The following is a 27,020-nucleotide window of genomic DNA, read 5'->3' as shown; positions in this document are numbered from 1 at the left end:
ACCCGCTAAGGAGTGTGTAACAACCCACCTGCCGAATCAACTAGCCCTGAAAATGGATGGCGCTGGAGCGTCGGGCCCATACCCGGCCGTCGCCGGCAGCGAGACGCGCTTGGAGGTGCGCTCAGCGCGGCTCCCATATGATTGTGTGCGTCTGGGTCGTGACAGCGTGGCACGCGAATGTCTGTGCTGCATTGGATCAGTCTCCTTTCTTTAACAGGCAAAAGCTTTATAACCTCACTAATGCCTTGCATCGTCTATATTAGATATATAACAACGGGCGGGTGCGGGCGGGTGCGGTTCTGATCAAATGTTACATCGGGTGGATGGCGGATGGTTGACGACTTTCTGATGCGGTTGCGGATGAAATAATTGCCTATCCGCGCATCTCTACTGTCCAGTTATATCTTGTTTTCTAAGAACATTTGAGTCTCTTTGTAATGCAGTTGCATCTCCAAGACATTAGATGGCAGTACTATAGGCTACCTGTGGTATGTTGTCTGACTAGGAAACGGAACGTTATTTTGCGCCCTACAAAGTGTTTGTACTGCAAGTATTGGGCGTATTAAACACCAGCTGTTTGATTGTAACAGTCATCTTAGTTGCAGTATGCATTACCAAATTCTGAGGTTTTGAAATTCCATCCATCCATCTTCTTCCGCTTATCCGGGTCGGGTCGCGGGGGCAGCAGCCTAAGCAGGGAAGCCCAGACTTCCCTCTCCCCAGCCACTTCGTCCAGCTCTTCCCGGGGGATCCCGAGGCATTCCCAGGCCAGCCGGGAGACATAGTCTTCCCAACGTGTCCTGGGTCTTCCCCGTGGCCTCCTACCGGTCGGACGTGCCCTAAACACCTCCCTAGGGAGGCGTTCGGGTGGCATCCTCACCAGATGCCCGAACCACCTCATCTGGCTCCTCTCGATGTGGAGGAGCAGCGGCTTTACTTTGAGCTCCTCCCGGATGGCAGAGCTTCTCACCCTATCTCTAAGGGAGAGCCCCGCCACCCGGCGGAGAAAACTCATTTCGGCCGCTTGTACCCGTGATCTTGTCCTTTCGGTCATAACCCGGTTTTGAAATTGCCATGTAAATTTGCAAATGCTAGTACTGGTCCGTCTATTTCAAAAATCCAATGTAAATTAGCATCAAGCCAGCGCATTTTGGAAGATTGGAGCCTTATTTTACGTTTGAGCGTTTTCTACCAAGCATACTTGCTTTGTTGGTGTTCGAAATTGCAACATTACTTCGAGGGAGTTTGGCTGAGTTTGCCCTGAGTGCTGCTTGAGTGTTCATTTCCTTTAGTCTGCATATGGTGACGAGTCTGCAACCGGATTTGACTTCACGTGCAACTAAGGCACACGTGTCAAAGTCAAGGCCCGGGGGCCAGATCCGGCCCGACACGTCATTTAATGTGGCCTGCGAAAACCTGGGAATAATGTGGATACTTCATCTTTCTTACTAAATGTTTTCATTGTTTCCATTTTGACAGAAAAACATGTATGTAATACCAGACGTTTCATATGTTTTAAACTTTGATATATATTAGGGATGTCCCGATCTGATATTTGGATCGGATAGGCTGCCGATATTTGCCAAAAATTGCGTATCGGCAAGGCATGGGAAAATGCCGATCCAGATCCAGTTTTAAAAAAAACTCTGGTCCGTGTTTTCCAACGCACCGATTTAAATAATACATTCCACTTTTCTGCTGCTACGTAATTTCCGTTCCGCATTTTCCAGCACACCTTCAACACATCCACAATTCTCACGCAGTTGCTTTTAGCTGCTGGCATTACACGACAGGCTCTTCTCACTCTTTCCTGTGTCTCCCTCTCACGGACAGCGAGCGCACCTTCTTACACACGTCACATACTGTCACGTCATACGTCACATACGTATACGTCCTCTCCCAGCAGAGAGCGAGGTAGCGGCATGGCTAACGTTAGCTGTGATGCTAGCGCAGCCGCTAAGGTGCGCGCCTGCTCAAGCGTCCTCTGCGCACGGCAAATCTATGCCACGCACAAAATCAAATAAAAAATAAGCGCATAACAATTTTCGACACACGGACACGACAGAGAAAACAGTTTTCGTCATCATTGTTCAAATATTGTGACGTCTGTCGAGATGCTTATCTCCATTCGGTGCCACACGTCCAGACTCCACACCATCAAAATTTCCACATCAACACCGTATGAAAAAATTAGTGATCTATTTAGTTGTGATTTCCTTCTCTGCATGAAAGTTTAAAAGTAGCATATATTAATGCAGTATGAAGAAGAATGTTTTAATGTAGACATGCAAGCCTTGAAAGAACATTTTGAAAATCAAGAATACATTTCCTGCAAATGGGTGCATTTCTACCCTATATTTTAACTTTAGATTTATTCTCATATCAAACTCTTTTGGCTGTCTTTTTGACACTTACATCCGGCGCCCCCCTCCACACCCTGGATTATAAATAATGTAAATAATTCAATGTGATTATCTTGTGTGATGACTGTATTATGATGATAGTATATATCTGATAGTATATATCTGTATCATGAATCAATTTAAGTGGACCCCGACTTAAACAAGTTGAAAAACTTATTGGGGTGTTACCATTTAGTGGTCAATTGTACGGAATATGTACTTCACTGTGCAACCTACTAATAAAAGTCTCAATCAATCAATCAAAACACATAGAATCATCATACTGCTGTGATTATATGCATCAAGTGTTCATTCAAGGCTAAGGCAAAATATCGAGATATATATTGTGTATCGCAATATGGCCTTAAAATATCGCAATATTAAAAAAAGGCCATATCGCCCAGCCCTAGTTCAATGATGCCATTTCTGTTTGTCATGTATAATTTTGTCTATTTTGTGTTTATTCTTGAATAAACAGGTCAGTTTCTTGTTAACAACCATTGTGTATTATTCAAACTCCCCTAATTCAGCTGGCTAGTTGTTATCAAGAGTACTAAAACCCTTTTCAACAGGATTCTGACAACTAAGTAGGCTAAATAACTTTAAACTTTAATACATGCTCGGATAGGCCAGTATCGGTCAGTATCGGTATCGGTCAGTATCGGTATCGGATTGGAAATGCAAAAACAATATCGGTATCGGATCGGAAGTGCAAAAACCTGGATCGGGACATCCCTAATATATATACAAATATTCAATTGTTATTGGTGTGAATCTTTGGGCACCTTGCTATTTGATTCCGATTTTTGGGGTGAGGATTTGATTCATAATCGATACTTGATTCAACACGATTCCCGATTCAAACGGATTTTTGCAATGTATTATTTGGTATAATAATAACAGCTTACAGGTTACAAAACCTCCTTTTGGTTGCTGACGTATCACACATACATGCACCTAGTAAGCATAGAGATGGCCTGAAAAAGTTTTTTTTCTTAATTTATCAAAAAAAAAAAAGTTTTTTTTTAAATTACTAAAAAAAAAAATCGGGATTCGAATATGATAAAAACATTTTTCAGCACCCCTAATTATTATATACCGTATGATAGTGTGTAAAAATAACAATAAATACTTAAATATCTGCTTGTCACCTTGACTTACAATTTCAAAGCAAGTTATCCATCAATTTGTACGTTCAAATAACCAAATGTATAGGCAATAATATCATGAGTGTCAGGTTCAAATACAGGACATCTGTTACACAAGACAAAAGGCAAGGAATCAAACAGAGACAGAATTCAATTTGGACTCAATTGAGGAGAGACGGCTTCAACCTGTAACCTCTTACAGTGTCTTAGCACGCTCTGACGAAGAAGGTTCTCGTCTCCTCTTTTAATTCAGATGTTCCATGTTCACGCACCAACATATGTCACAATAGGAATGGGGAGGTATGTAAAACAGTCATTGTTTTTGGTCGCTTTGAAGTCCAAGAAGAGGACTTCCCGGGCTTGGCTCTTCCTGGATCCAGCTGGGGCAGGTGTTGGAGGACAATGGACAACCCCTCCCGTCTCCTGTCCACAGTGACTTCAAGAGGGCAGCGTGTCGTAAATAGCGTTGACCAAATAGTTGGAAGAGAGTTTGTGAATTACTTCAAAGAGAGTTCGTTTAACACTTCAAAGAGAGTTCCTCCAGGAGTTGAGCACATCCTGCCATCTGTCCGTGCTGAAATCACAGTGGCGTTTCACGAGCCTTCATCCTTTTGTTAGGCCTCGAAATACAGCATTCATAATACAACATTTCTTTTGTGATAACTTACAAACAATTATTCCAACATTTCCCCCCTGTTTATCGCAAAACCGTTCCCATAATCTCCTTATCCCTAATAACTTCTTCTTGCAATTTTCAGTTAATGGTTAATTTCCTTACGACAAAGTTATGTTTACACTCAGAGTTCAACATCAATTTTTCTCATTGTTACTCGGGTCTGGAAACAGATCAGGAACACCATCCAGGTAGGTATCCCCATCATCAGATTCATCTTCCTTATCGTCCGCCAGGAAGTGCATCTGAACAGCTTTATCATCTGCTGGGCTAATCGCTGTGGTAATCAGACGGTTAAGCAGAGAACGCAGACAGGGAATACAACAACATTCTTGTTAATCGTACACCACCAGTAGACGGATGATTCAAATTCAGCTGCAACTTGATTTACCAATTTATAGTCGTCAGATACACCTCTTGGACACCCATCAATATAAGTTGCATCTACAACACTTTGTCAGTTTACATCATGTCTAATTATTTTCCAATGTTCAGATATCAAACTGTTCAGGCGTGTTAACAATTCTTGTACAAATATTGATACTTTTACTATGTGTATGCAGTTATCTGATGATACGTTTCCTAACTGTTGTACAGAGTCTTGCATGTTAATGCAGGTATAATTAGCTTTTTTCACATATTTATCAAATATTGGTTTCTGTTTTGTCTCTTTAGCTACAGGGTCAATTTTGTTTTGCTCATTACTTCAATTCAACTTTTTTTTGACTCATCTTGAGTAATTGTCTGGGCTTATACATACAACACAATCAGTTTTTGTAGCCTTTCCCACTTGCTCCGCCATAAGGAACAAATTAATTATCAATTAATTTACCAATTATTAACAAACTTTGACACACCATCAAATGGTATGCTTACAACTTTGTCACAGAGGAATTTGTAGTGTGCTAGTTAACATGTCCCTTTGATAACACAAATACAATTCCAAATACTTTTTTTTTTTTTTCATTATATGACCTTTCTACAATGTAAATACAATCCCAAATACTTTTTCCCATTATATGACCTTTTTACTATGTGCTAAGTGTATTTAGCTTGGTCTTTCCACTATCTTTCAAATGGTGTTAGTCCTGTTGTACTTGTAATGTTAATGTACATTTTTACTAAATATTTGCATAATGCTTTTGCTACTGTCAGCACATCTGCTTTTCCTTTAGGAAATATTTCTAACTACTTTGAAAATGCATCTACTATGACCAGACAATAATGTTTTCCTTCACTCTTATTTAGTTAATTGCATAGATGTTTTATACAAAATTTTTTTATAAGAATTAAACTATAGGAAGTATAGTACTTCTGTATAAGGGCATTCATATCCCTCCTGTTGAGCCATGAGTTCAACCTTGGCTCAATATTGCTGCTCACTTATACCGATTTTTCTTTGTAAGATTGGTTTATTGTCTGGACATACATAGATGTCTTTTTTGTTCAACATCATCCTCATAATTTCTTTGTGTTCCTTTCATTGCTTGTCTCAATATATTGGTCAACTTGTTTTTGTAGTTCTTACAGCGTTTTTCAGCATTCTCTGTTCTTGATTTGATAAACGCCTTACAAAGTCTATTTTTCTTTTTACATGCATTTTTCAAACTGTTTATCATCCAAGGTGCATTATTTTGCCTTTGTTTGGATCTGCATGGAACCTCAGGACAATGCTTGTTATACAGAGTAATATAATGTTTACGAAAAGAATCATAGACCGTGTTTATATCGTCTGTATACACCTCTTCCCACTCTTGTTTTAATAGGTCATACCTGAAGTTGTTAATATGATTGACACTTCTTTTCCTCTTAAGTATTTGATGATATGCTCTTTTAGGGAATTGATAGTCAAATATTGCAAATATAGGCAGATGATCACTTATGTCATTTATCACTAACCCAGTAGTGATGTGAATCCCTAAAACATTTGTAAAGATTTTGTCTATTAAGGTTGCACTAGTTGTGGTTATTCTACTAGGCTTTGTAATTAATGGGTACAGCCCTTTTTCATATAATATCTCTACAAAATCTGATGTTTGTTTATGTGAATCTACCTTTAGAAGATCAATATTATAATCTCCACAAATTACGATAGTCCTATTCTTATTTAGACCATTAATCATTTCCTCTAATTTATCCATAAAGATTTCCACTTTTGATCCTGGTTTTCTATATACACATGTAACAACAATGTTTCTGTTTTGTTCTAATTCTATCTCAACAGCTACACACCCCATTAACACATGTATGGCCATTATCATACATTTAACTGGTCTGCATTTAGTTCATTATATACATAGAGGGCCACCCCTCCTCCAGTCCTATTGTCTCTGCTAGTGACATACAGATCATAGTCCTTTAATTTCAGATCAACCTCCTTGCCTTTCTTTATCCATGTTTCAGATAAAGCAATTACCTTAAATCTACCTTTAAGCGACTCCAAAACATTTTTGATTTTAGAAAAGTGTTTTGGTAGACTTCTACAATTAAAATGAATCAAAGAAAATGTATTTTCTATGCCTACGTCATCAAGTTGTTCCTCAGTATAATATTGGAAGAATCCTTGATATGCTTAAATGTATGAGTCTTTGGATGCACTTCATTATCAAAATCAAATGTGTATCCATTTATCTTTCTCTTTTGGAGTACTTTGTTGTTGCATATCTTTTAGTATATCATGCGGTAGTTTGTAGTTTGAAATATGTTTTCCTTTTCTGTTGCTTGTTTTGCTGTTTTGTCAGCAAACACATTTCCTATTGATACTGTGTCTGTTCCTTTGGTGTGTGTCGCACATTTGCATATTGCTATTTTAGCTGGTAGCTGTACTGCTTCTATTAATTCTTTCTTCTCTCTCTTTTTTTTTAATTTTTTTTATCAGTTCTCCAATGTGTTACAGATTTTCCTGTTGACTTTATCATTCCGATATTTTGGCTATCTTTATATATATTGTGACCTTTTGATATTTCATTACTTTACATGCTTCTAGTTCTGCCGCTTGCATTGAGCAATTTGATGGTCATTTCATAGCTTTCAAAATTTCCGTTACTGTAACAATCGCACATTCTATTCTATTTTTATTCCACAGAATGCTGCTTTAGCTTCTGAATTCCACTCTACAGATGATTAAATTTTTCATTAATTTACTTAAAGGAGCTACTATTCCAGCATAATTTGGTATTCAACTTCTACAATAATTAGTTAATCCTAAAAATTACCTTATTTGCTTCTTTATTTGTGGTTTTTGTACTTGCCGTACTTAGTTTTTCTATTTTCCACAATAGTGCGTCCATTTTTGTTTAGAGAACGTTCTAGATTCTTTACTTCTCTTTTGCATAATTGTACTTTTATTTTGCTTATTTTGTGTCTTTCACTATGTAGATGATTTAATAACGCTAATGTTATTTTTCTCCTAATTCAAATGTTATACATATTACTTTATGTATTTTTTAAGTAATGTTTTAAACTCACTTAACTGTCTATATGCCACTTAGTCTATACTTTTAAACTCTGAATTTACATTCTTCCCATTGTTTATATTTTTTATTTGCAATTATTATTCAACAATATTTAAAACAAACAGTTGTCTATCGCTAGCTGATAGTTTTCCTGATTGCCATACCTCCTTATTTATTTTATGTTATGTCCTTATCTTATCTTAGCTCAACACTCAGATGTATGGTGTTGCAAATGTCTAAAACATAATCTAACTTAAGAATGTTATACTACACTTCAAAGTTAAACCTACTTTAAATTTACATGTAATAAATTCACTTCCACACCTCCCCCACTGCGCCACGCACACACACACACACACACACACACACACACACACACGGTGATGTGTAAGTGGTGAGTGCACTCTTAAGGGCAAAGGTCAGCAACACTTGAAGAGATTTCTCTTCTTTTTTTTCTCTCTTCTTTCCTCAGCTAATAACCATGTAACCCACTTTATCATTTTATCATACTATACATCTCAACTCTTATTATAGTTATTAATCTAGGTTTTTATTTGTTCCATTATTTAATTATACATATATATATTTGTATATATAAAAGCGCTCTTTATATATCCAAACATACATGTATATCTTCAGTCTACCTTTTCTTCATCTCTTATTTCAATACCCCCATTATCTCTCTCTCTCGCATTAGTTTATTTCATTTTGCATTAATTCTTATTGATTTTTCCCCATTTCTTCATTTCTTTTTACTTTTCTCTCACGTTAGCACTTTGAGATTATTCTCCTATTTGCTTTTTCCTTTAACCTATTTTTATTTTTATTTGAACCTCCATCATAATCTGATACTATTGCTAAACCTAGCACAGTCATTTTATTCTCTACATGCTCCCCTCACCTCCCAGGGAGTGATCAAGGGTGATGGGTCAAATGCAGAGAATAATTTCGCCACACCTAGTGTGTGTGTGACAATCATTGGTACTTTAACTTCTTTAACTTTTACATGCTCCGGTGTCACACAAAAATTTGATTTCTTTACCCTTTATTTATATTATTATCTCTAATTTACTCGCTGTTTTTTTTTTTTGTTTTTTGTTTTTTTTTACTTAAGTCCTCATAATTTAGTATGTCCTTATTATCAATTTATTTGTCTTTTCGTGTAAATGTTTTCTTTTTTTCAGGGCAGTTTCTTGCAAAATGTCCTTCTCTGCTACAACACCAACATGTAACCGCTGACGTTGTGGTTGTTGTCTTCTATTTTGGTTTAAATAGATTGTAATAGACCATATTAGATCTGCGTTTCCTTGTGTCCCTCTTTCCATTTTGAGAATTTGGAGTAATCCGTCGCCCCCTACAGAGCCGAAACTTATAAGGATTACTTTTGTTTTTGTTGTAAGATAGTGGTTTAATTTATTATTGTGGTACACGTCGCTTCTACTGGAGATGGTTCCCCAGTGGAGGTGTCTTGCCTAGAGCATCCACAATAACCCACTATTTACTTCTCACAACTTTAATATGGAGTGATAGCCTAATGGCGATTACTCCCACACATTCTCACATTCACACCTTTCAGTATATTGATCTACGGAAATTTCAATGTATATTACATGCGGACTCCGTCGCCCTCCAGGTTATTGTTTTTTCACGGACAAAATTCAGTTTTTTATTCTGAATAGACCATTTTAGGTCTGTTGGACTCCGACGTCCCCAGGATAATGGTTCACGGATATTTCAAATTATTGTGGGCTCCGACACCCCATAGTATGTTTGTTTATGGATATTACGGATTCCAGTTTTCGCGGTTCCGTTTACCTGCAGTATATTGGCCTCTTCAGTTTTTATCTTAATTCAGTTTTTATTTAAAATTTTAATACTCACGGACGTAATTTGGCCTTTTTACCTGTTAGAGCCTAGGATTTACAGGGTTTGTCTATGCGTCGTAACCCTCAGTCACACGCTTCTTCTTAGTCGTTTCTTTCTTCGTCAATTTAAAACGTACTCACTGCTCTCTGCGTTCCTTCCTCTTGTCCTTGGATTTCCGTCAGTCTTTCAATTCCAGCCCGAAATGAAGAAAAAGCAGTTCCTCAATCAGGATTTGGTTGCCATGGTCCTCTGGTTTCACTCACTCATGCTGGAATCGTCAGACGTGTTGGAATCCGGCTCGAAGGACCAATTAGATGTCAGGTTCAAATACAGGACATCTGTTACACAAGACAAAAGGCAAGGAATCAAACAGAGACAGAATTCAATTTGGACTCAATTGAGGAGAGACGGCTTCAACCTGTAACCTCTTACAGTGTCTTAGCACGCTCTGACGAAGAAGGTTCTCGTCTCCTCTTTTAATTCAGATGTTCCATGTTCACGCACCAACATATGTCACAATAGGAATGGGGAGGTATGTAAAACAGTCATTGTTTTTGGTCGCTTTGAAGTCCAAGAAGAGGACTTCCCGGGCTTGGCTCTTCCTGGATCCAGCTGGGGCAGGTGTTGGAGGACAATGGACAACCCCTCCCGTCTCCTGTCCACAGTGACTTCAAGAGGGCAGCGTGTCGTAAATAGCGTTGACCAAATAGTTGGAAGAGAGTTTGTGAATTACTTCAAAGAGAGTTCGTTTAACACTTCAAAGAGAGTTCCTCCAGGAGTTGAGCACATCCTGCCATCTGTCCGTGCTGAAATCACAGTGGCGTTTCACGAGCCTTCATCCTTTTGTTAGGCCTCGAAATACAGCATTCATAATACAACATTTCTTTTGTGATAACTTACAAACAATTATTCCAACAATGAGGCCATTATACTTTTATATTCTTGCATTCACTGTTACAAGTGGCCCTCTGTGGGCAGCCATGACTGCATTGTGGCCCTCCATGAAAACATGTTCGACACCCCTGAACTAAGGTATCGAAAAAAGGCACCGTTTGGTTTTACGTGAATCGGATTTAAGTAGTACCAATGGAATTCGGTCTGTGCCTATTAGGTACTCATTCTCACACAAGACACCATCACCTGCGTGATTGTCGTGAGGGATTGATTCTTATCTGCTTTCTCATATTGCCTCCAGAAAACAATAAACCACCAAAGGCAGACGCGGGGCCGGAAAAGGAACTGACGCTGCCAGTTGATCGAACTACGCTTGATGGCAGTAAGAGCAGGGATGACCAGAAGATCGTCACCTTCCACTGGAAACAGAGCAGGTCAGTGATTGACTGAAGCATACACCCATGCATAATCTCACGCTTATGGTCTGTTCATACCATCAATCCATCCATCCCTTTTCTACCGCTTGTCCCTTTTGGGGTTGCGGGGGGTGCTGGAGCCTATCTCAGCTGCATTCGGCGCGGAAGGCGGAGTACACCCTGGACAAGTCGCCACCTCATCACAGGGCCAACACAGATAGACAGACAACATTCACACTCACATTCACACACTAGGGCCAATTTAGTGTTGCCAATCAACCTATCCCCAGGTGCATGTCTTGTGCCCGGTTAAGTTGACATACATGGTCAATCGCTTTTGTGTTGGTAACATTCGAGAACAAGAGGTCATTTCAATGAAAAATCAGTGCGCTTATGTCGACATCTGTTGTAGTATTGTCAACATAAGCAGCGTTAAAAGACAACATTGCCACTGGCTTGTTCAGAAACTACGGCCCGCGGGCCAGATACGGACCGCCAGCGTCCAAAATCCGGCCCGCGGGTAGTCCCGAGTAAAAAAAAAATAAAAAAAATAAATGAATAAATAAAAAATTTAAATAACAAAAATACATCACCACGCTTGCACCGTAATGACCGTGCGGCAAGTGTGCGCTCTTTCAGTCAATTAGTGCACAGGCAAAAAAAAAATTACAAAATCGTGTGCCTCGGGATCCCCCGGGAGGAGCTGGACGAAGTGGCTGGGGAGAGGGAAGTCTGGGCTTCCCTGCTTAGGCTGCTGCCCCCGCGACCCGACCTCGGATAAGCGGAAGAAGATGGGTTGGGGAAACTTAAAATAGACACTGAGTGTAGAGTTTTTAAACACATCAGTGGACATATAACTTTTTTTGTTCAGTGTAAGGAAAAGGCAGTTTGTCTAATCTATATATATATATATATATATATATATATATATGTATGTGTATATATATATATATGTATGTGTATATATATATATATATATATACCGTATTTTCCGCACTATAAGGCGCACCTAAAAACCACAAATTTTCTCAAAAGCTGACAGTGCGCCTTATAATCCGGTGCGCCTTATATATGGGTTAATATTAATATTAATTTTCATAAAGTTTAGGTCTCGCAACTACGGTAAACAGCCGCCATCTTTTTTCCCCGTAGAAGAAGCGCGCGGTGCATGCTGGGATATGTGACGTTTCATTTCCATTTGTGTGTTTATGTAAAGACCCCAAAATGGCTCCTATTAAGTGTGTTGTCTGTCTAATTATAAATAATGCAGACGAGGCGTGTTAACTGAGTTCTCAACGTTTACTCACAGCGTGCTCATAACCACATTCTAACTGCCAGCACATACAACAACGCTTCTCAGGGCTACCGCGCATGCTCGTCACTATCGTTGCATGCTGGGTAGTGTAGTTGTTATATTTGCTAGCTCATAACATCACATTAAGAGACACGCTTACGCGCTTAATTCAATACTCGCCGTCATTCCGGGTGGATTGACAAAAGACCTCCAGCCGCTGGACTTTGGTGTCAACAGGGCATTCAAATCACGACTGCGAACGGCGTGGGAACAATGGATGACCGAAGGCGAACACACCTTCACTAAGACAGGCAGACAGCGCCAAACGACATACGCCAACATCTGCCAGTGGATCGTAAATGCCTGGGCAGATATTTCGGTCACAACTGTGGTCCGAGCTTTCCGGAAGGCAGGATTCACAGAACTGCTGGACAACAGTGACACTGACTCCGATGACTTCGACGAGACGGAACCGGCCATTTTGGATCCCACATTTGCCCAACTTTTCAATTCGGACACCGAAGACGAAGAATTCGAAGGATTTACGAATGAAGAATAACTTCAGAAAGTGAGCGCTAAGTTTATTTTGTGTGTTGTGACATTAACGTTCGAGCAACATTATGTTGCTATTGCTCTGCACTATTTTGAATTTTACTATGTTTGTGATTGCACATTTGCGTACATTTTGGGACAGAGTTGTTAGAACGCTGGTTTTTAATATATTATTAAAGTTTGACTGACCTATCTGACTGTTTTTTTGACATTCCCTTTAGCGCAGCGTAGGCGCGGCTTATAGTCCGGGGCGGCTTATAGGTGGACAAAGTTTTGAAATATGCCATTCATTGAAGGTGCGGCTAATAACCCGGGGCGGCTTATAGTGCGGAAAATACGGTGTATATATATATATATATATATATGTGTGTATATATATATATATATATATATATATGTATGTGTGTGTATATATATATATATATATGTATATATATATATATATATATATATATATATATATATATATATATATATATATATATATATATATATATATATATATGTGTATATATATATATGTATGTATGTATGTCTTAATTAGATTATCCAAAAAATAGTGCTCGATACCGTGGTAGAGCGCAATATATGTATGTGGGGGAAAAAAATCACAAGACTACTTCATCTCTACAGGCCTGTTTCATGAGGGGTTCCCTCAATCATCAGGAGATTGATGATTGAGGGTTGACTCCTGATGATTGAGGGAACCCCTCATGAAACAGGCCTGTAGAGATGAAGTAGTCTTGTGATTTTTTTCCCCACACATACATATATATATAAATTGTGTGTGTGTGTGTATACATACATATGTATGTATGTATGTATGTATGTATGTTTGGGGACCTCTGGTCTAGTTACACAGCATTAAAATATGCACTCAGTAAATTCCTGTTCAGTGTAAAAAAGCTTAGAAATGCAAGCCATGCCAGCCCTGGCTAAATTGGGGAACAAAATATATTTTTTTAGAGGCTGTCATTTAAATTATTATTATTATGATTTTTTTTTTTTTTTTTCAAATACTTTTTAAATCAAATTTAAATTGATGCATGTTTTGTACTAGAACAAGTTCATAAGAAATCATTTGCTCAATAATAAAAGTTTTGTTATTGCAAAATAACAAATTTGACATAGTTAGAACAAAGTTGCTTATGTTCCTGGCACATTCCCACTGTGCACCACGGGTCACGATGAGGATATACCTGGGGGAATTGGCCATCCTATTCTCATCAAGGACGGAGCAGGAAAGGGCTCGGAATATGTTTGCGGTAAAATTCATGCAAAACGGGGCCCTACTCACAGCGCGTGATCTGCATATGGGAAGGGGCGCCCCGAAAGCATGACAGTATAACCTGGATTCTGAATGCACCCTTTCATTTTTTCTGGGAAAAACATTTTCGGTTTCACTTTGGTTGTGGTTTTGTGGGGTTTTTTTCCCCCTGATTTTGGTCAGGTCGACAGCCGCTAATGTTGGCGTCAGCCTGTGTGCCGAGGACATAACCGGTTTCACTGTATGTGTCAAACAACATGTAGGAAAACAAGAATATGTTTGCTTTATTCTCCCTTCCTGCAGTGATTTCTCTCTGTCACACTTTCCCTCTCTTCCTCTGCCAGTGGCCCAGAGGGTGTGAAGATTGACAACGCCGACAGTGCTGTTGCCACGGTGACCGGTCTGGAGGTTGGCACCTACGAATTCACCCTGACTGTGACCGATGAGAGGAAGCTGCAGAGTAGCGACACGGTCACGGTCATCGTCAGAGAAGGTATGGGGGCGTCATTTATTTGCAATTGCAAATAACTAACACAAGTTTAAAGGGGACCTATGATGATTTTAATTAACATATAAAACACTTTCTTGTGGTTTAGAGCAGGGGTCTTCAACCTTTTACAGGCCTAAGACCTCTAAACTGATATAGAGATGGAGCAGGGACCCCCTACTAAAATTGTTTTCAAAATAAAACTGGCCTTAAAGGTACCTTATTATTTTTGCAATACTAATATATTTAAAAAATTGTAGTACGGCGCTGCTAATAGCTAGCTGGCAATTAGTGCGCTAATTGCTAGCTAATCGCTTGCTGATGCGCTAATTGCTGGCTGACCACTGGCGTGCTAATCGCTAGCTGAAAACTAGCTGGTGGCTACTGTCACGTTCAAACACTGAGGACATCTATTAAACAAGACAAAAGGCAAGGAATCAAACCGAGACAGAATTCAATTTGGACTCAATATTGAGGAGAGACATGGCCACTGCACTCTCTGTACAGTCCTGCACCACGCTCTGACGAAGAAGGTTTTCGTCACCTCCTTTATTCAGATGTTCAATGTTCACGCACCAACACATGTCACAGCAGGAATGGGACGTATGTAAAACAGTCATTGTTTTCGGTCGCTTTGAAGTTCAAGAAGAGGATTTCTCGGGCTTGGGCTCTTCCTGGATCCAGCTGGGGCAGGTGTTGGAGGACAATGGATAACCCCTCCCGTCTCCTGACCACAGTGACTTCAAGAGGGCAGCGGGTCGTAAACAGCGTTGACCTCGGTCACCAAACAGTTGGAAGAGAGTTTGTGAAATACTTCAGAGAGAGTTCGTTTAACACTTCAAAGAGAGTTCCTCTGGAAGCTGAGCAGATCCTGCCATCTGTCCGTGTTGAAATCACAGTGGCGTTTCACGAGCATTCTTCCTCTTGTTAGGCCTCGAAAGACAGCATTCATAATACAACGTTTCTTTTGTGATAACTTACAAACAATTATTCCAACAGCTACAATTTCAGAATCATTGTTATTGTCAAGTACATTTACACATTACAAGAAATGTGTATAGGTCAGGGGTCGGCAACCCAAAATGTTGAAAGAGCCATATTGGACCAAAAATACAAAAACAAATCTGTCTGGAGCCGCAACAAATTAAAAGCCATATTACATACAGATAGTGTGTCATGAGATATAAATTGAATTAAGATGACTTAAAGGAAACTAAATGAGCTCAACTATAGCTACAAATGAGGCATAATGATGCAATATGTACATATAGCTAGCCTAAATAGCATGTTAGCATCGATTAGCTCGCAGTCATGCAGTGACCAAATATGTCTGATTAGCACTCCACACAAGTCAATAACGTCAACAAAACTCACCTTTGTGCATTCATGCACAACGTTAAAAGTTTGGTGGACAAAATGAGACAGAAAAAGAAGTGGCATAAAACACGTCCTCGAAAGTCGGAGAAAGTTATACATGTAAACCAGGGGTCGGCAACCCGCGGCTCTAGAGCCGCATGCGGCTCTTTAGCTCCGCCCGAGTGGCTCTCTGGAGCTTTTTCAAAAATGTATGAAAAATGGAAAAAGATGAGGGGAAAAAAATATATTTTTTGTTTTAATATGGTTTCTGTAGGAGGACAAACATGACACAAACCTCCCTAATTGTTATAAAGCACACTGTTTATATTAAACATGCCTCACAGACTCAAGTATTTGGCGAGCGCCGTTTTGTCCTACTAATTTTGGCGGTCCTTGAACTCACCGTAGTTTGTTTACATGTATAACTTTCTCCGACTTTCGAGGACGTGTTTTATGCCACTTCTTTTTCTGTCTCATTTTGTCCACCAAACTTTTAACGTTGTGCATGAATGCACAAAGGTGAGTTTTGTTGATGTTATTGACTTGTGTGGAGTGCTAATCAGACATATTTCGTCACTGCAAGACTGCAAGCTAATCGATGCTAACATGCTATTTAGGCTAGCTATATGTACATATTGCATCATTATGCCTCATTTGTAGCTATATTTGAGGTCATTTAGTTTCCTTTAAGTCATCTCAATTCAATGTATATCTCATGACACACTATCTGTATGTAATATGGCTTTTCATTTGTTGCGGCTCCAGACAGATTTGTTTTTGTATTTTTGGTCCAATATGGCTCTTTCAACATTTTGGGTTGCCGACCCCTGATGTAAACAAACTACGGTGAGTTCAAGGACTGCCAAAATTAGTAGGACAAAACGGCGCTCGCCAAATACTTGAGTCGGTGAAGCATGTTTAATATAAACAGTGTGCTTTATAACAATTAGGGAGGTTTGTGTCATGTTGGTCCTCCTACAGAAACCATATTAAAACAAAAAACATATTTTTTTCCCCTCATCTTTTTCCATTTTTCATACATTTTTGAAAAAGCTCCAGAGAGCCACTCGGGCGGCGCTAAAGAGCCGCATGCGGCTCTAGAGCCGCGGGTTGCCGACCCCTGGTATAGGTGCAAAAAACAGCTGTCATAAGAAATAAGGCCAAAATAACGAGAACGTAAGTAAAATAAAATCTAAGAAGCAATTGACAATATATAGAATATCATTTAAAAGTTGTCAAATATAAGCATAGGGTGAAGAAAAACTAAACAAAAAAAAAAAGCACACAAAATGTAAAAAAGATGCAATGAAGCAATTTGTAGTTAAAAGTATTTTATATTACAGTGGAACTTGTTTAAGCCGACGCCTCTCGGACAGACTTACTCATGTCGACATAAGCTATGATGGTTTTAATCAACATATAAAACATTTTCTTGTGGTTTAGATCAGGGGTCTTCAACGTTTTGCAGGCCAAAGACCCCTAAACTGATGCAGAGATTGAGCAGGGACCCCCTACTAATGCATCTTGTATAAAATGGTATTTTTAAAATACAACTGGTCTAAAATGTACCTTGTTGTTTTTGTGACACTAAGATATTCCAAAACAATTGTAGCAATGCACTGCTAATAGCTAGCTGGCAACTAGTACGCTAATTTCTAGCTAAAACTGCGCGTTAATCGCGAGCTGACAACTGATGTGCTAATTGCTGGCTGACCAACAGTGAGCTAATAATCGCTAGCTGGCAGTTTGTGCCGTTAATTGCTCCCTGACAACTGGCGTGCTAATCGCTAGCTGAAAACTAGGGAAGAAAATAGCGAGCTGGCAGCTACAATTTCAGAATCAGAATAATTTTTATTGTCAGGTACATTTACAAATGACAAGAAAAGTGTCTTAGTGTATTGGTGCAAAAACAGCTATCCTAAGAAATGAGGCCAAAATAGCAAAAAATGAAGTAAAATAAAATGTAATAAGCAATTGATAATATGTAAAATGTAATTCAAAAGTTGTCAAATATAAGCATGATTGCAAAAGAAAAAACAAAACAAAAAAAACACACAAAATGTAAAAAAAAACAACAATGAAGCAATTTGTAGTTGAATGTAATTTATATTAAAGTGGAATTTATTTTTCTGGCACAGTAAAGAAAGCTCACACTTTCAGTAGAAGGCTAAGCTAGCTGTACAACACAAACGACTGATTTTTATCACGCATCCCTAGTTAAAAGCCACAGTTTGACAAGTATTTTATTGTAATGAAATTGGCTCGGTGTGTGTAAGAGCTGCACAATGCGTGAAAGAAGGTGAAACAAATCCACACAGGAAGTGAGCGTGTACTGTTGTTGACATTTGTTTCCTCCGGTTGTGCATATTTTTTATTACATTCTTTTGTGTTCATAGGAAATATCATACTCTTATTTAACCAAGTATGTTCAAGTATGTCTTGACTTCAATGAAAACGTTTTTGTACTTGCAAATCTTTCTGAAGGTCGCTGACAATCTAAAAACATGTATTTTATTAGTTGTTTGTTAGTAATACATGCATGCTTTTATTTTGAAGCTATTTCTGTACTGACCTAACCGTGTCGCACTGTTTAATCATTATATTAGGCTGTAATTCGACAAAGCAGAATAACGTAGACCTATGATACTGCTTTATTGATCATACAGCAAAACAGTATACTTTTAGAATAGATATTTATTAAAAAAGTTAAAGTACCCATGATTGTCACACACACACTCGGTGTGGCGAAATTATTCTCTGCATTTGACCCATCACCCTTGATCACCCCCTGGGAGGTGAGGGGAGCAGTGAGCAGCAGCGGTGGCTGCGCCCGGGAATCATTTTTGGTGATTTAACCCCCGATTTCAACCTTTGATGCTGAGTGCCAAGCAGGGAGGAAATGCATACTTGCCAACCTTGAGACCTCCGATTTCGGGAGGTGGGGTGGGGTGGGGGGCTAAGAGGGGAGGAGTATATTTACAGCTAGAATTCACCAAGTCAAGTATTTCATATATATATATATATATATAAGAGATGCGCGGTTTGCGGGCACAACCACGGAGTCCGCGGATTATCCGCGGATCGGGCGGATGAAATTAAAAAAAATTAGATTTTATCCGCGGGTCGGGTCGGGTGGTTGAAATAAAAAAAAATTAGATTTTAAATAGATTCAGGCGGGTGGCAGTTAAACCAATTGGGAAATATATATACATAGTTAAATGTTGTTACCCACATACGAAAAACGAGCAGGCACCTGCAGCATATGCCACAACAGAAAAAAAAAAAAAAAGAGATGGACACTTTTACGGAGCGGAGAAGGGACGCCTCGCCGGGGTCCGGGACCGAGGCCCCTTCCCCCGAGAGGGCCCCACCGGGAGCCGTAGCTGAGGCGATCCGCGAGAAGGGCCCGACGCACGTCCAGGGTCACCACCACGCCCACCGCACCGACACCCCGCCTCGTCCGCCTTCGCCGCGGCCGGCGTCACGCGCAGCAGGTAAGCGGCTTACCTGCCCGCCACCCCCGTGGCCGGGGGCTCGTAACAGGGGTCACTCCGCGCGCTCCGCCCGCGCAGCTTACCTGCCCGCCACCCCTGTTGCCGGGGGCGCGTAACAGGGGTCACTCCGCGCGCAGTGCGCTCACGAAAGGGGTGGGGCTCACCCTGGTTGATATAGACAGCAGCTAGGACGGTGGCCATGGAAGTTGGAACCCGCTAAGGAGTGTGTAACAACCCACCTGCCGAATCAACTAGCCCTGAAAATGGATGGCGCTGGAGCGTCGGGCCCATATGATTGCGCACTGGTGTGCGTCTGGGTCGTGACAGCGTGGCACGCGAATGTCTGTGCTGCATTGGATCAGTCTCCTTTCTTTGACAGGCAAAAGCTTTATAACCTCACTAATGCCTTGCATCGTCTATATTAGATATATAACAACGGGCGGGTGCGGGCGGATGCGGTTCTGATCAAATGTTAGATCGGGTGGATTGCGGATGGTTGACGACTTTCTGATGCGGTTGCGGATGAAATAATTGCCTATCCGCGCATCTCTAATATATATATATATATATATATATATATATATATATATATATATATATATATATATATATATATATATATGAAATACTTGAATTTCAGTGTTCATTTATTTACACATATACTTGTTGAGTTAAGGGTTGAATTGTCCATCCTTGTTCTATTCTCTGTCACTATTTTTCTAACCATGCTGAACACCCTCTCTGATGATGCATTGCTGTGTGGCACGCACAAAAGTGCTTTCATCAAATGCACTAGATGGCAGTATTGTCCTGTTTAAGAGTGTCACAACATTGCTGTTTACGGCAGACGAACTGCTTTACGGCAGACCAAACATGACTGTTGTTGTGTGTTGTTACCGCTCTGGGAGGACGTTAATGAAACTGCCTAACAATAAACCCATATAAGGAACTAAGAACTCGCTCTCGATCATTCTACAGTTATAACGTCATTGGGCAGGTACCGTACACCGTTTATATTGTGGGCGGACCTGAGTCCGCCTAAATTTCGGGAGATTTTCGGGAGATAATTTGTCCCGGGAGGTTTTCGGGAGAGGCGCTGAATTTCGGGAGTCTCCCGGAAAATCCGGGAGGGTTGGCAAGTATGAGGTAATGGGTCCCATTTTTATGGTCTTTGGTATGACTCGGCCGGGGTTTGAACTCACAACCGACCGATCTCTAAACACTAGGCCACTGAGTATCTATTAAAACTTCTGAAACAGGATATTTATGACAGTGACAGCCTTTAGAACACTGGAATCCGCAAAATAATCGTACCCAATTTCACGTTCCATAGAACTGGACCAGCCTCCCGTGGCGCACGTGGTTTCCAGTCCTTCCGTCTCCCTGCCCGTGCGAACAGCCACCCTAGATGGATCTCACTCTACCGACGACAAAGGTGGCATCAGCTACCTGTGGACCAGAGACGACGGCAGCCCCGCGGCCGGGGTAAGCCAACACATCATTACTTTGTTGATAGTTTTCATGAAAATGGACGCCTTAGAATCTGAGAATCTTATAACTGCCAACGTTGGACAAATGTGTTGAATGTGCAATCATGAAGACGGCTTTTTCCTCAGGATGTGCTGAAAAACTCCGATCACCAAGCAGTCTTGTTTTTGGGAAACCTGGTGGAGGGCAAGTACCAATTCACCCTGACTGTAACGGACAGTAAAGGTCAAAGCAGCACTGACCACGGCACAGTGGAAGTTAAAGCAGGTACACACACAAATGCACAGACACACCATCATAGAAACCATAGTGTCATAGCTTTATTGCCTCTATGAGGGCATTCTTCCATAGTATACCACATTAGTGTTTTCTTTCTTTCTTTCTTTAGTTTATTTCGAACATGAACACACTTACAGCATAATACATCACACAATTTCATATCATTTCATTTTACATCATGCCCGAAAAGGAGTAGGAAGAAGCAAAGCTTATTTAATCCTACCCCTTTCCCACTTCAGAGCGTTTACAAATATATAGAATCATTTACTGACCTTTTTATATAATAAAATAACATCTGTGAAATAGTATACACAACAGTTTTGTAATATGTAATTAATTAATTCAGTCATTATTAACATACTGAGATGAAGAATATCTTATTTTCAATAAGGTTGAAAGTATTTCTCATAATTCTTCTTCTTTGTACTTTGTAAGCACTATTATTTTGAACAACCTCTTAAACTGGATCATATCAGTACAATTTTAAACTTCTTTACTTAATCCATTTCATGATTTAATTCCACATACTGATATGCTAAAGGTTCTAAATGTGTGTTTAAAGGGGAACATTATCACAATTTCAGAAGGGTTAAAACCATTAAAAATCAGTTCCCAGTGGCTTATTTTATTTTTCGAAGTTTTTTTCAAAATTTTACCCATCACGCAATATCCCTAAAAAAAGCTTCAAAGTGCCTGATTTTAACCATCGTTATATACACCCGTCCATTTTCCTGTGACGTCACATAGTGAAGCCAACACAAACAAACATGGCGGATAGAACAGCAAGCTATAGCGACATTAGCTCGGATTCAGACTCGGATTTCAGCGGCTTAAGCGATTCAACAGATTACGCATGTATTGAAACGGATGGTTGTAGTGTGGAGGCAGGTAGCGAAAATGAAATAGAAGAAGAAACTGAAGCTATTGAGCCATATCGGTTTGAACCGTATGCAGGCGAAACCGACGAAAACGACAAGACAGCCAGCGACACGGGAGAAAGCGAGGACGAATTCGGCGATCGCCTTCTAACCAACGATTGGTATGTGTTTGTTTGGCATTAAAGGAAACTAACAACTATGAACTAGGTTTACAGCATATGAAATACATTAGGCAACAACATGCAATTTTCATCAATTAATATATTCTGTAGACATACCCTCATGTCAGCAGGCCAGGGAAGCTAGGGTCGATATTCTTCTCTTGATCATCTTCGGTGGCATAAGGGACGGTGTGAGCCAAGACATCCAGGGGGTTTAGCTCGCTCGTCTGCGGGAACAAACTGCCGCCATCGCTTGCCGTGCTACCGAGGTCCTTTGTCCCTGAATTGCTCACACACTCCGGCAGATTCAATGGGGGTCTGGCGGCAGATTTCTTTGACTTTATCGTTGGAAATGCATCTGCTTTGAGTGTCGCAGGATATCCACACATTCTTGCCATCTCTGTCGTAGCATAGCTTTCGTGGGTAAAGTGTGCGGAACAAACGTCCAATTTCTTGCCACTTTGGCATCTTTGGGCCACTGGTGCAACTTGAATCCGTCCCTGTTCGTGTTGTTACACCCTCCGACAACACACCGACGAGGCATGATGTCTCCAAGGTACGGAAAACAGTCGAAAAAACGGAAAATAACAGAGCTGATTTGACTAGGTGTTTGAGAAAATGGCGGATTGCTTCCCGATGTGACGTCACAACGTGACGTCATCGCTCCGAGAGCGAATAATAGAAAGGCGTTTAATTCGCCAAAATTCACCCATTTAGAGTTCGGAAATCGGTTAAAAAAATATATAGTCTTTTTTCTGCAACAGCAAGGTATATATTGACGCTTACATAGGTCTGGTGATAATGTTCCCCTTTAACAGAGCATTGCCTTTCTAAAAAATCTGATTCTTGAACACAAATGTTTCTCTTCATTTATACCAGAGCTGGGCAAATATCTTTACTCGGGGGGGCCACGTTGAGAGAAAAAATGTGCCTGGGGGGGCCAATTTGTATGTGCATAAATGATATATACCGTATTTTTCGGAGTATAAGTCGCACCGGCCGGAAATGCACAACAAAGAAGGAAAAAAACATATATAAATCGCACTGGAGTATAAGTCGCATTGTTTGGGGAAATGTATTTGATAAAATCCAACACCTAGAATAGACATTTGAAAGGCAATTTCAAATAAATAAAGAATAGTGAACAACAGGCTGAATAAGTGTACGTTATATGAGGCATAAATAACCAACTGGTATGTTAACGTAACATATTATGGTAAGAGTCATTCAAATAACTATAACATATAGAACATGCTATACGTTTACCAAACAATCTATCACGCCTAATCGCTAAATCCCATGAAATCTTATACGTCTAGTCTCTTACGTGAATGAGATAAATAATATTATTTGATATTTTACGCTAATGTGTTAATAATTTCACACATAAGTCGCTCCTGAGTATAAGTCGCACCCCCGGCCAAACTGAGAAAAAAACTGCGACTTATAGTCCAAAAAATACGGTATTTACTTTTTCATACCGTATTCTTCCCACTATCTGTCTGTCAGACCCGTGGGAGCGTGACCAGGTGGAGCTGGTGTTGGAGGTGCCCATCACGCAGGTTTCCCACCGCCAACGTGACATGCTGCTGCGCCAGGTTGGAGTGTTGCTGGGCGTGCTTGATAGTGACATCATTGTTCGAGAGATCAGCGCATTCAATGAGCAAAGGTGAGCAGTAACAGGAGGAGGAATTAGTTTTATTATTTTCTGTGAACGTTTTTCTACATATTTAAAATACTGCTTTTGCTTATTTTGTCATCTTAGTACTCGATTGGTCTTCCTGGTGTCAGGCGGTCCAGGGCGCCCTCCTCTGTCTGGCCACAGTGTTGCACTCAGCCTGCGCAACAAGCTACGCAAACAGAAGAACGACTTTCTCATTTACAAGACGCGGCGAGTGGACACAGTCAGTGAGTACTGCACTTCTTTTAAGATAATTCACTAATAGTGCCTGACGGGGGTCAAACACATTTGGTGTCTGCATTTGACTCCTACTGGATCATTTCCAGAGGTGGGTAGTAACGCGCTACATTTACTCCGTTACATCTACTTGAGTAACTTTTGGGATAAATTGTACTTCTAAGAGTAGTTTTAATGCAACATACTTTTACTTTTACTTGAGTATATTTATAGAGAAGAAACGCTACTTTTACTCCGCTACTTTTATCTACATTCAGCTCGCTACTCGCTACTAATTTTTATCGATCTGTTAATGCACGCTTTGTTTGTTTTGGTCTGTCAAACAGACCTTCATAGTGCCTGCGTTTCAACAAATACAGTCACTGGTGACGTTCACTCCGTTCCACCAATCAGATGAAGTCACTGGTGACGTTGGACCAATCAAACAGAGCCAGGCGGTCACATGACCTGACTTAAACAAGTTGAAAAACGTATTCGGGTGTTACCATTTAGTGGTCAATTGTACGGAATATGTACTGTACTGTGCAATCTAATAATAAAAGTTCCAATCAATCAATCAAAAGTGTGAAGGAAAAAAGATCCTTTTTTTATTTCAACTGTACATCCCGTCAAAAGCCTAAAGACTGACTGCACAGTTCCTGTCTTCACAATAAAAGTGCCGCTCCATCGCACCTGCGCTTTCAAAATAAGAGTCTCCGAAAGCCAGCGCAAACAAGCTAGCAAGCTACGGAGTTTGCCGCCAATGTATTTCTTGTAAAGTGTATAAAAACGAATATGGAAGCTGGACAAATAAGATACCAAAAACCAACCACTTTCATGTGGTATTAGACAGAAAGGAGGAACTTTTTTTCTCCTCCATTTGAAAACGAGGACGTTATCAGCACCACTGTCTGATTACAATCAATGCAAGTCATCAGAATCAGGTAATACACCAACTTATATTCTTGTCTTCATGAAAGAAAGGAATCTATATGTGTTAAACATGCATGTATATTCATTAAAACACCTTTAACATGTAAACAAAAACGGCAAAATAAATAAATATAAATTATATACTGTATATATCAATGTATGTATATATATATATATGTCTGTATATATATATATATATATATATATATATATATATATGTGTATATATATATATATATAAGTGTGTGTGTGTATATATATACATTATGTATATGTGTATATATATGTATATATATATATATGTGTGTGTGTGTATATATATATATACATTATGTATATATATATATATATGTGTGTGTGTGTATATATATATATGTGTGTGTATATATATATATATATATGATATGTGTGTGTATGTTACTCATCAGTTACTCAGTACTTGAGTAGTTTTTTCACAACATACTTTTTACTTTTACTCAAGTAAATATTTGGGTGACTACTCCTTACTTTTACTTGAGTACGTAATAAATCTCTAAAGTAACAGTACTCTTACTTGAGTACAATTTCTGGCTACTCTACCCACCTCTGATCATTTCCTTGTTTGGCATGTACAGTAGTACCTCATGTTTCTATTTGTTTTTTTGTAATTTGTTCTAAAAGGTCCGCTGAAGACCCAATCGTATAAATACTTAAGCATTTTTTTTCCAAAGGAAATACTGCAAATCCGATTAACCCGTTCCAGATCGCCCTTTTATTGAGAATAATTATAGTTTTACCTGCAGAAAACTGTGTGAAATACCGTATTTTTCGGACAATACGGCAAACCGGATTAAAAGGCGCACTGCCGATGTGTCAGAAGATGGCGCTAACTGTTTTAATGACATTCAAACTTTACTTAAATCAATAACGGAGCAGCATCTTCTCATTTGTGGCTCAGTAATGCAACAACAACGTCGGAAATGTGCTCTCGTGAAAAACCGTCCGACCGGAACCCTCTAAGAACTAAAGGTCTTTGAGTTTGAGTTTATTTCGAACATGTAAGCATACAACATGATGCATCACAATTTCCAGTTTCTCTTTTCAACATGTTCGAAAAGGAGTAGGAAGAAGCAGAGCTTATTTAATCCTACCCCTTTTTTTTTTTTTTTTTACATAAAAGTTGCTAAAACTTTTGTTCACTTCCTGTTCTCAATTTATTCACCATATACTCCATAAGTAATCACAATAAAAATAAATAAATCATTGGTGAAGTAAGTTATATTTCATATGATGAGATAAGTAAGATTATTTTGAGAATGAAAGAATGGATGGATGAAATACATTCAGAATGTTTATCATGGTTCTTCTTCTTTGTAAACACTTTAAGTTTGAAGAGTTTCTTGAAGTGGATCATATTAGTACATTGATTGCTTTGCTTAATCCATACCATAATTTAATTCCACATACTGATATACTGAAGGTCTTAAGTGTTGTACGTGCGTACAAATGTTTTAAATTGCATTTATCTCTATAAGATTATATTTCTCTTCTTTTTTTGAGAAGAATTGTTGTACATTCTTGGGTAGCAGGTTATAGTTTGCTTTGTGTATAATTTTAGCTGTTTGCTAATTCACTATGTCGTGGAATTTCAGTATCTTTTGATTCAATAATGATTTGGGTGAGTAATGTAAACCCACTACAATTTGTAGCCCTTTCATAGCTAGTCTACTGACAGATATAAGTAAGAACTTTACACTACTTTATATTAAAATGGCAACAGCGGAAGATGAATGCCACATAAGAAGGCAGAGAAAAAGAAGAAGCTTATGACTATGGCGTCGGCACGGACTACAATTGCGGACTCGCGCACATTTTCAGGACTTATGCAGATCCTAAATACACATCAGCAGGTACCAGAAGGTAAGAAAAGTTGGTTTTGCATAATATTGCAAAACAAAATGCCAGGTCTGCTAATAGGTGCCATTTAGCGGTCCTTATACACATGTAACTGTCATGACTTGATCTTGGGTGTTTGCTTTTCCGGGATGCAACGGAAAGTTGGCACGGGCGAGACGGGAATGAAGGTACATGATTTATTTAA

At 39.5% G+C, this 27,020-nt stretch overlaps 1 protein-coding gene across 3 annotated transcripts in view; it reads left to right on the top strand.

The window, feature by feature from the left end:
- kiaa0319l (KIAA0319-like ortholog) overlaps positions 1-27,020 on the top strand; it is a 94,673-nt gene that overhangs the window by 46,603 nt on the left and 21,050 nt on the right. For all 3 annotated transcript variants that reach the window (XM_061983172.1, XM_061983171.1, XM_072915534.1), the window contains exons 15-20: positions 10,740-10,872; positions 14,312-14,460; positions 20,638-20,789; positions 20,921-21,059; positions 23,620-23,779; positions 23,876-24,018. In XM_061983172.1, coding sequence (XP_061839156.1) covers positions 10,740-10,872; positions 14,312-14,460; positions 20,638-20,789; positions 20,921-21,059; positions 23,620-23,779; positions 23,876-24,018 — 876 coding nt within the window. The remainder of the gene's footprint in view (positions 1-10,739; positions 10,873-14,311; positions 14,461-20,637; positions 20,790-20,920; positions 21,060-23,619; positions 23,780-23,875; positions 24,019-27,020) is intronic.

The sequence above is a fragment of the Nerophis lumbriciformis genome, linkage group LG21 (assembly GCF_033978685.3).
Source record: "Nerophis lumbriciformis linkage group LG21, RoL_Nlum_v2.1, whole genome shotgun sequence".
Lineage (NCBI taxonomy): Eukaryota > Metazoa > Chordata > Actinopteri > Syngnathiformes > Syngnathidae > Nerophis > Nerophis lumbriciformis.
Note: the sequence above shows the minus strand (reverse complement) of the source record. Positions and strands in the feature narration are given on the sequence as shown.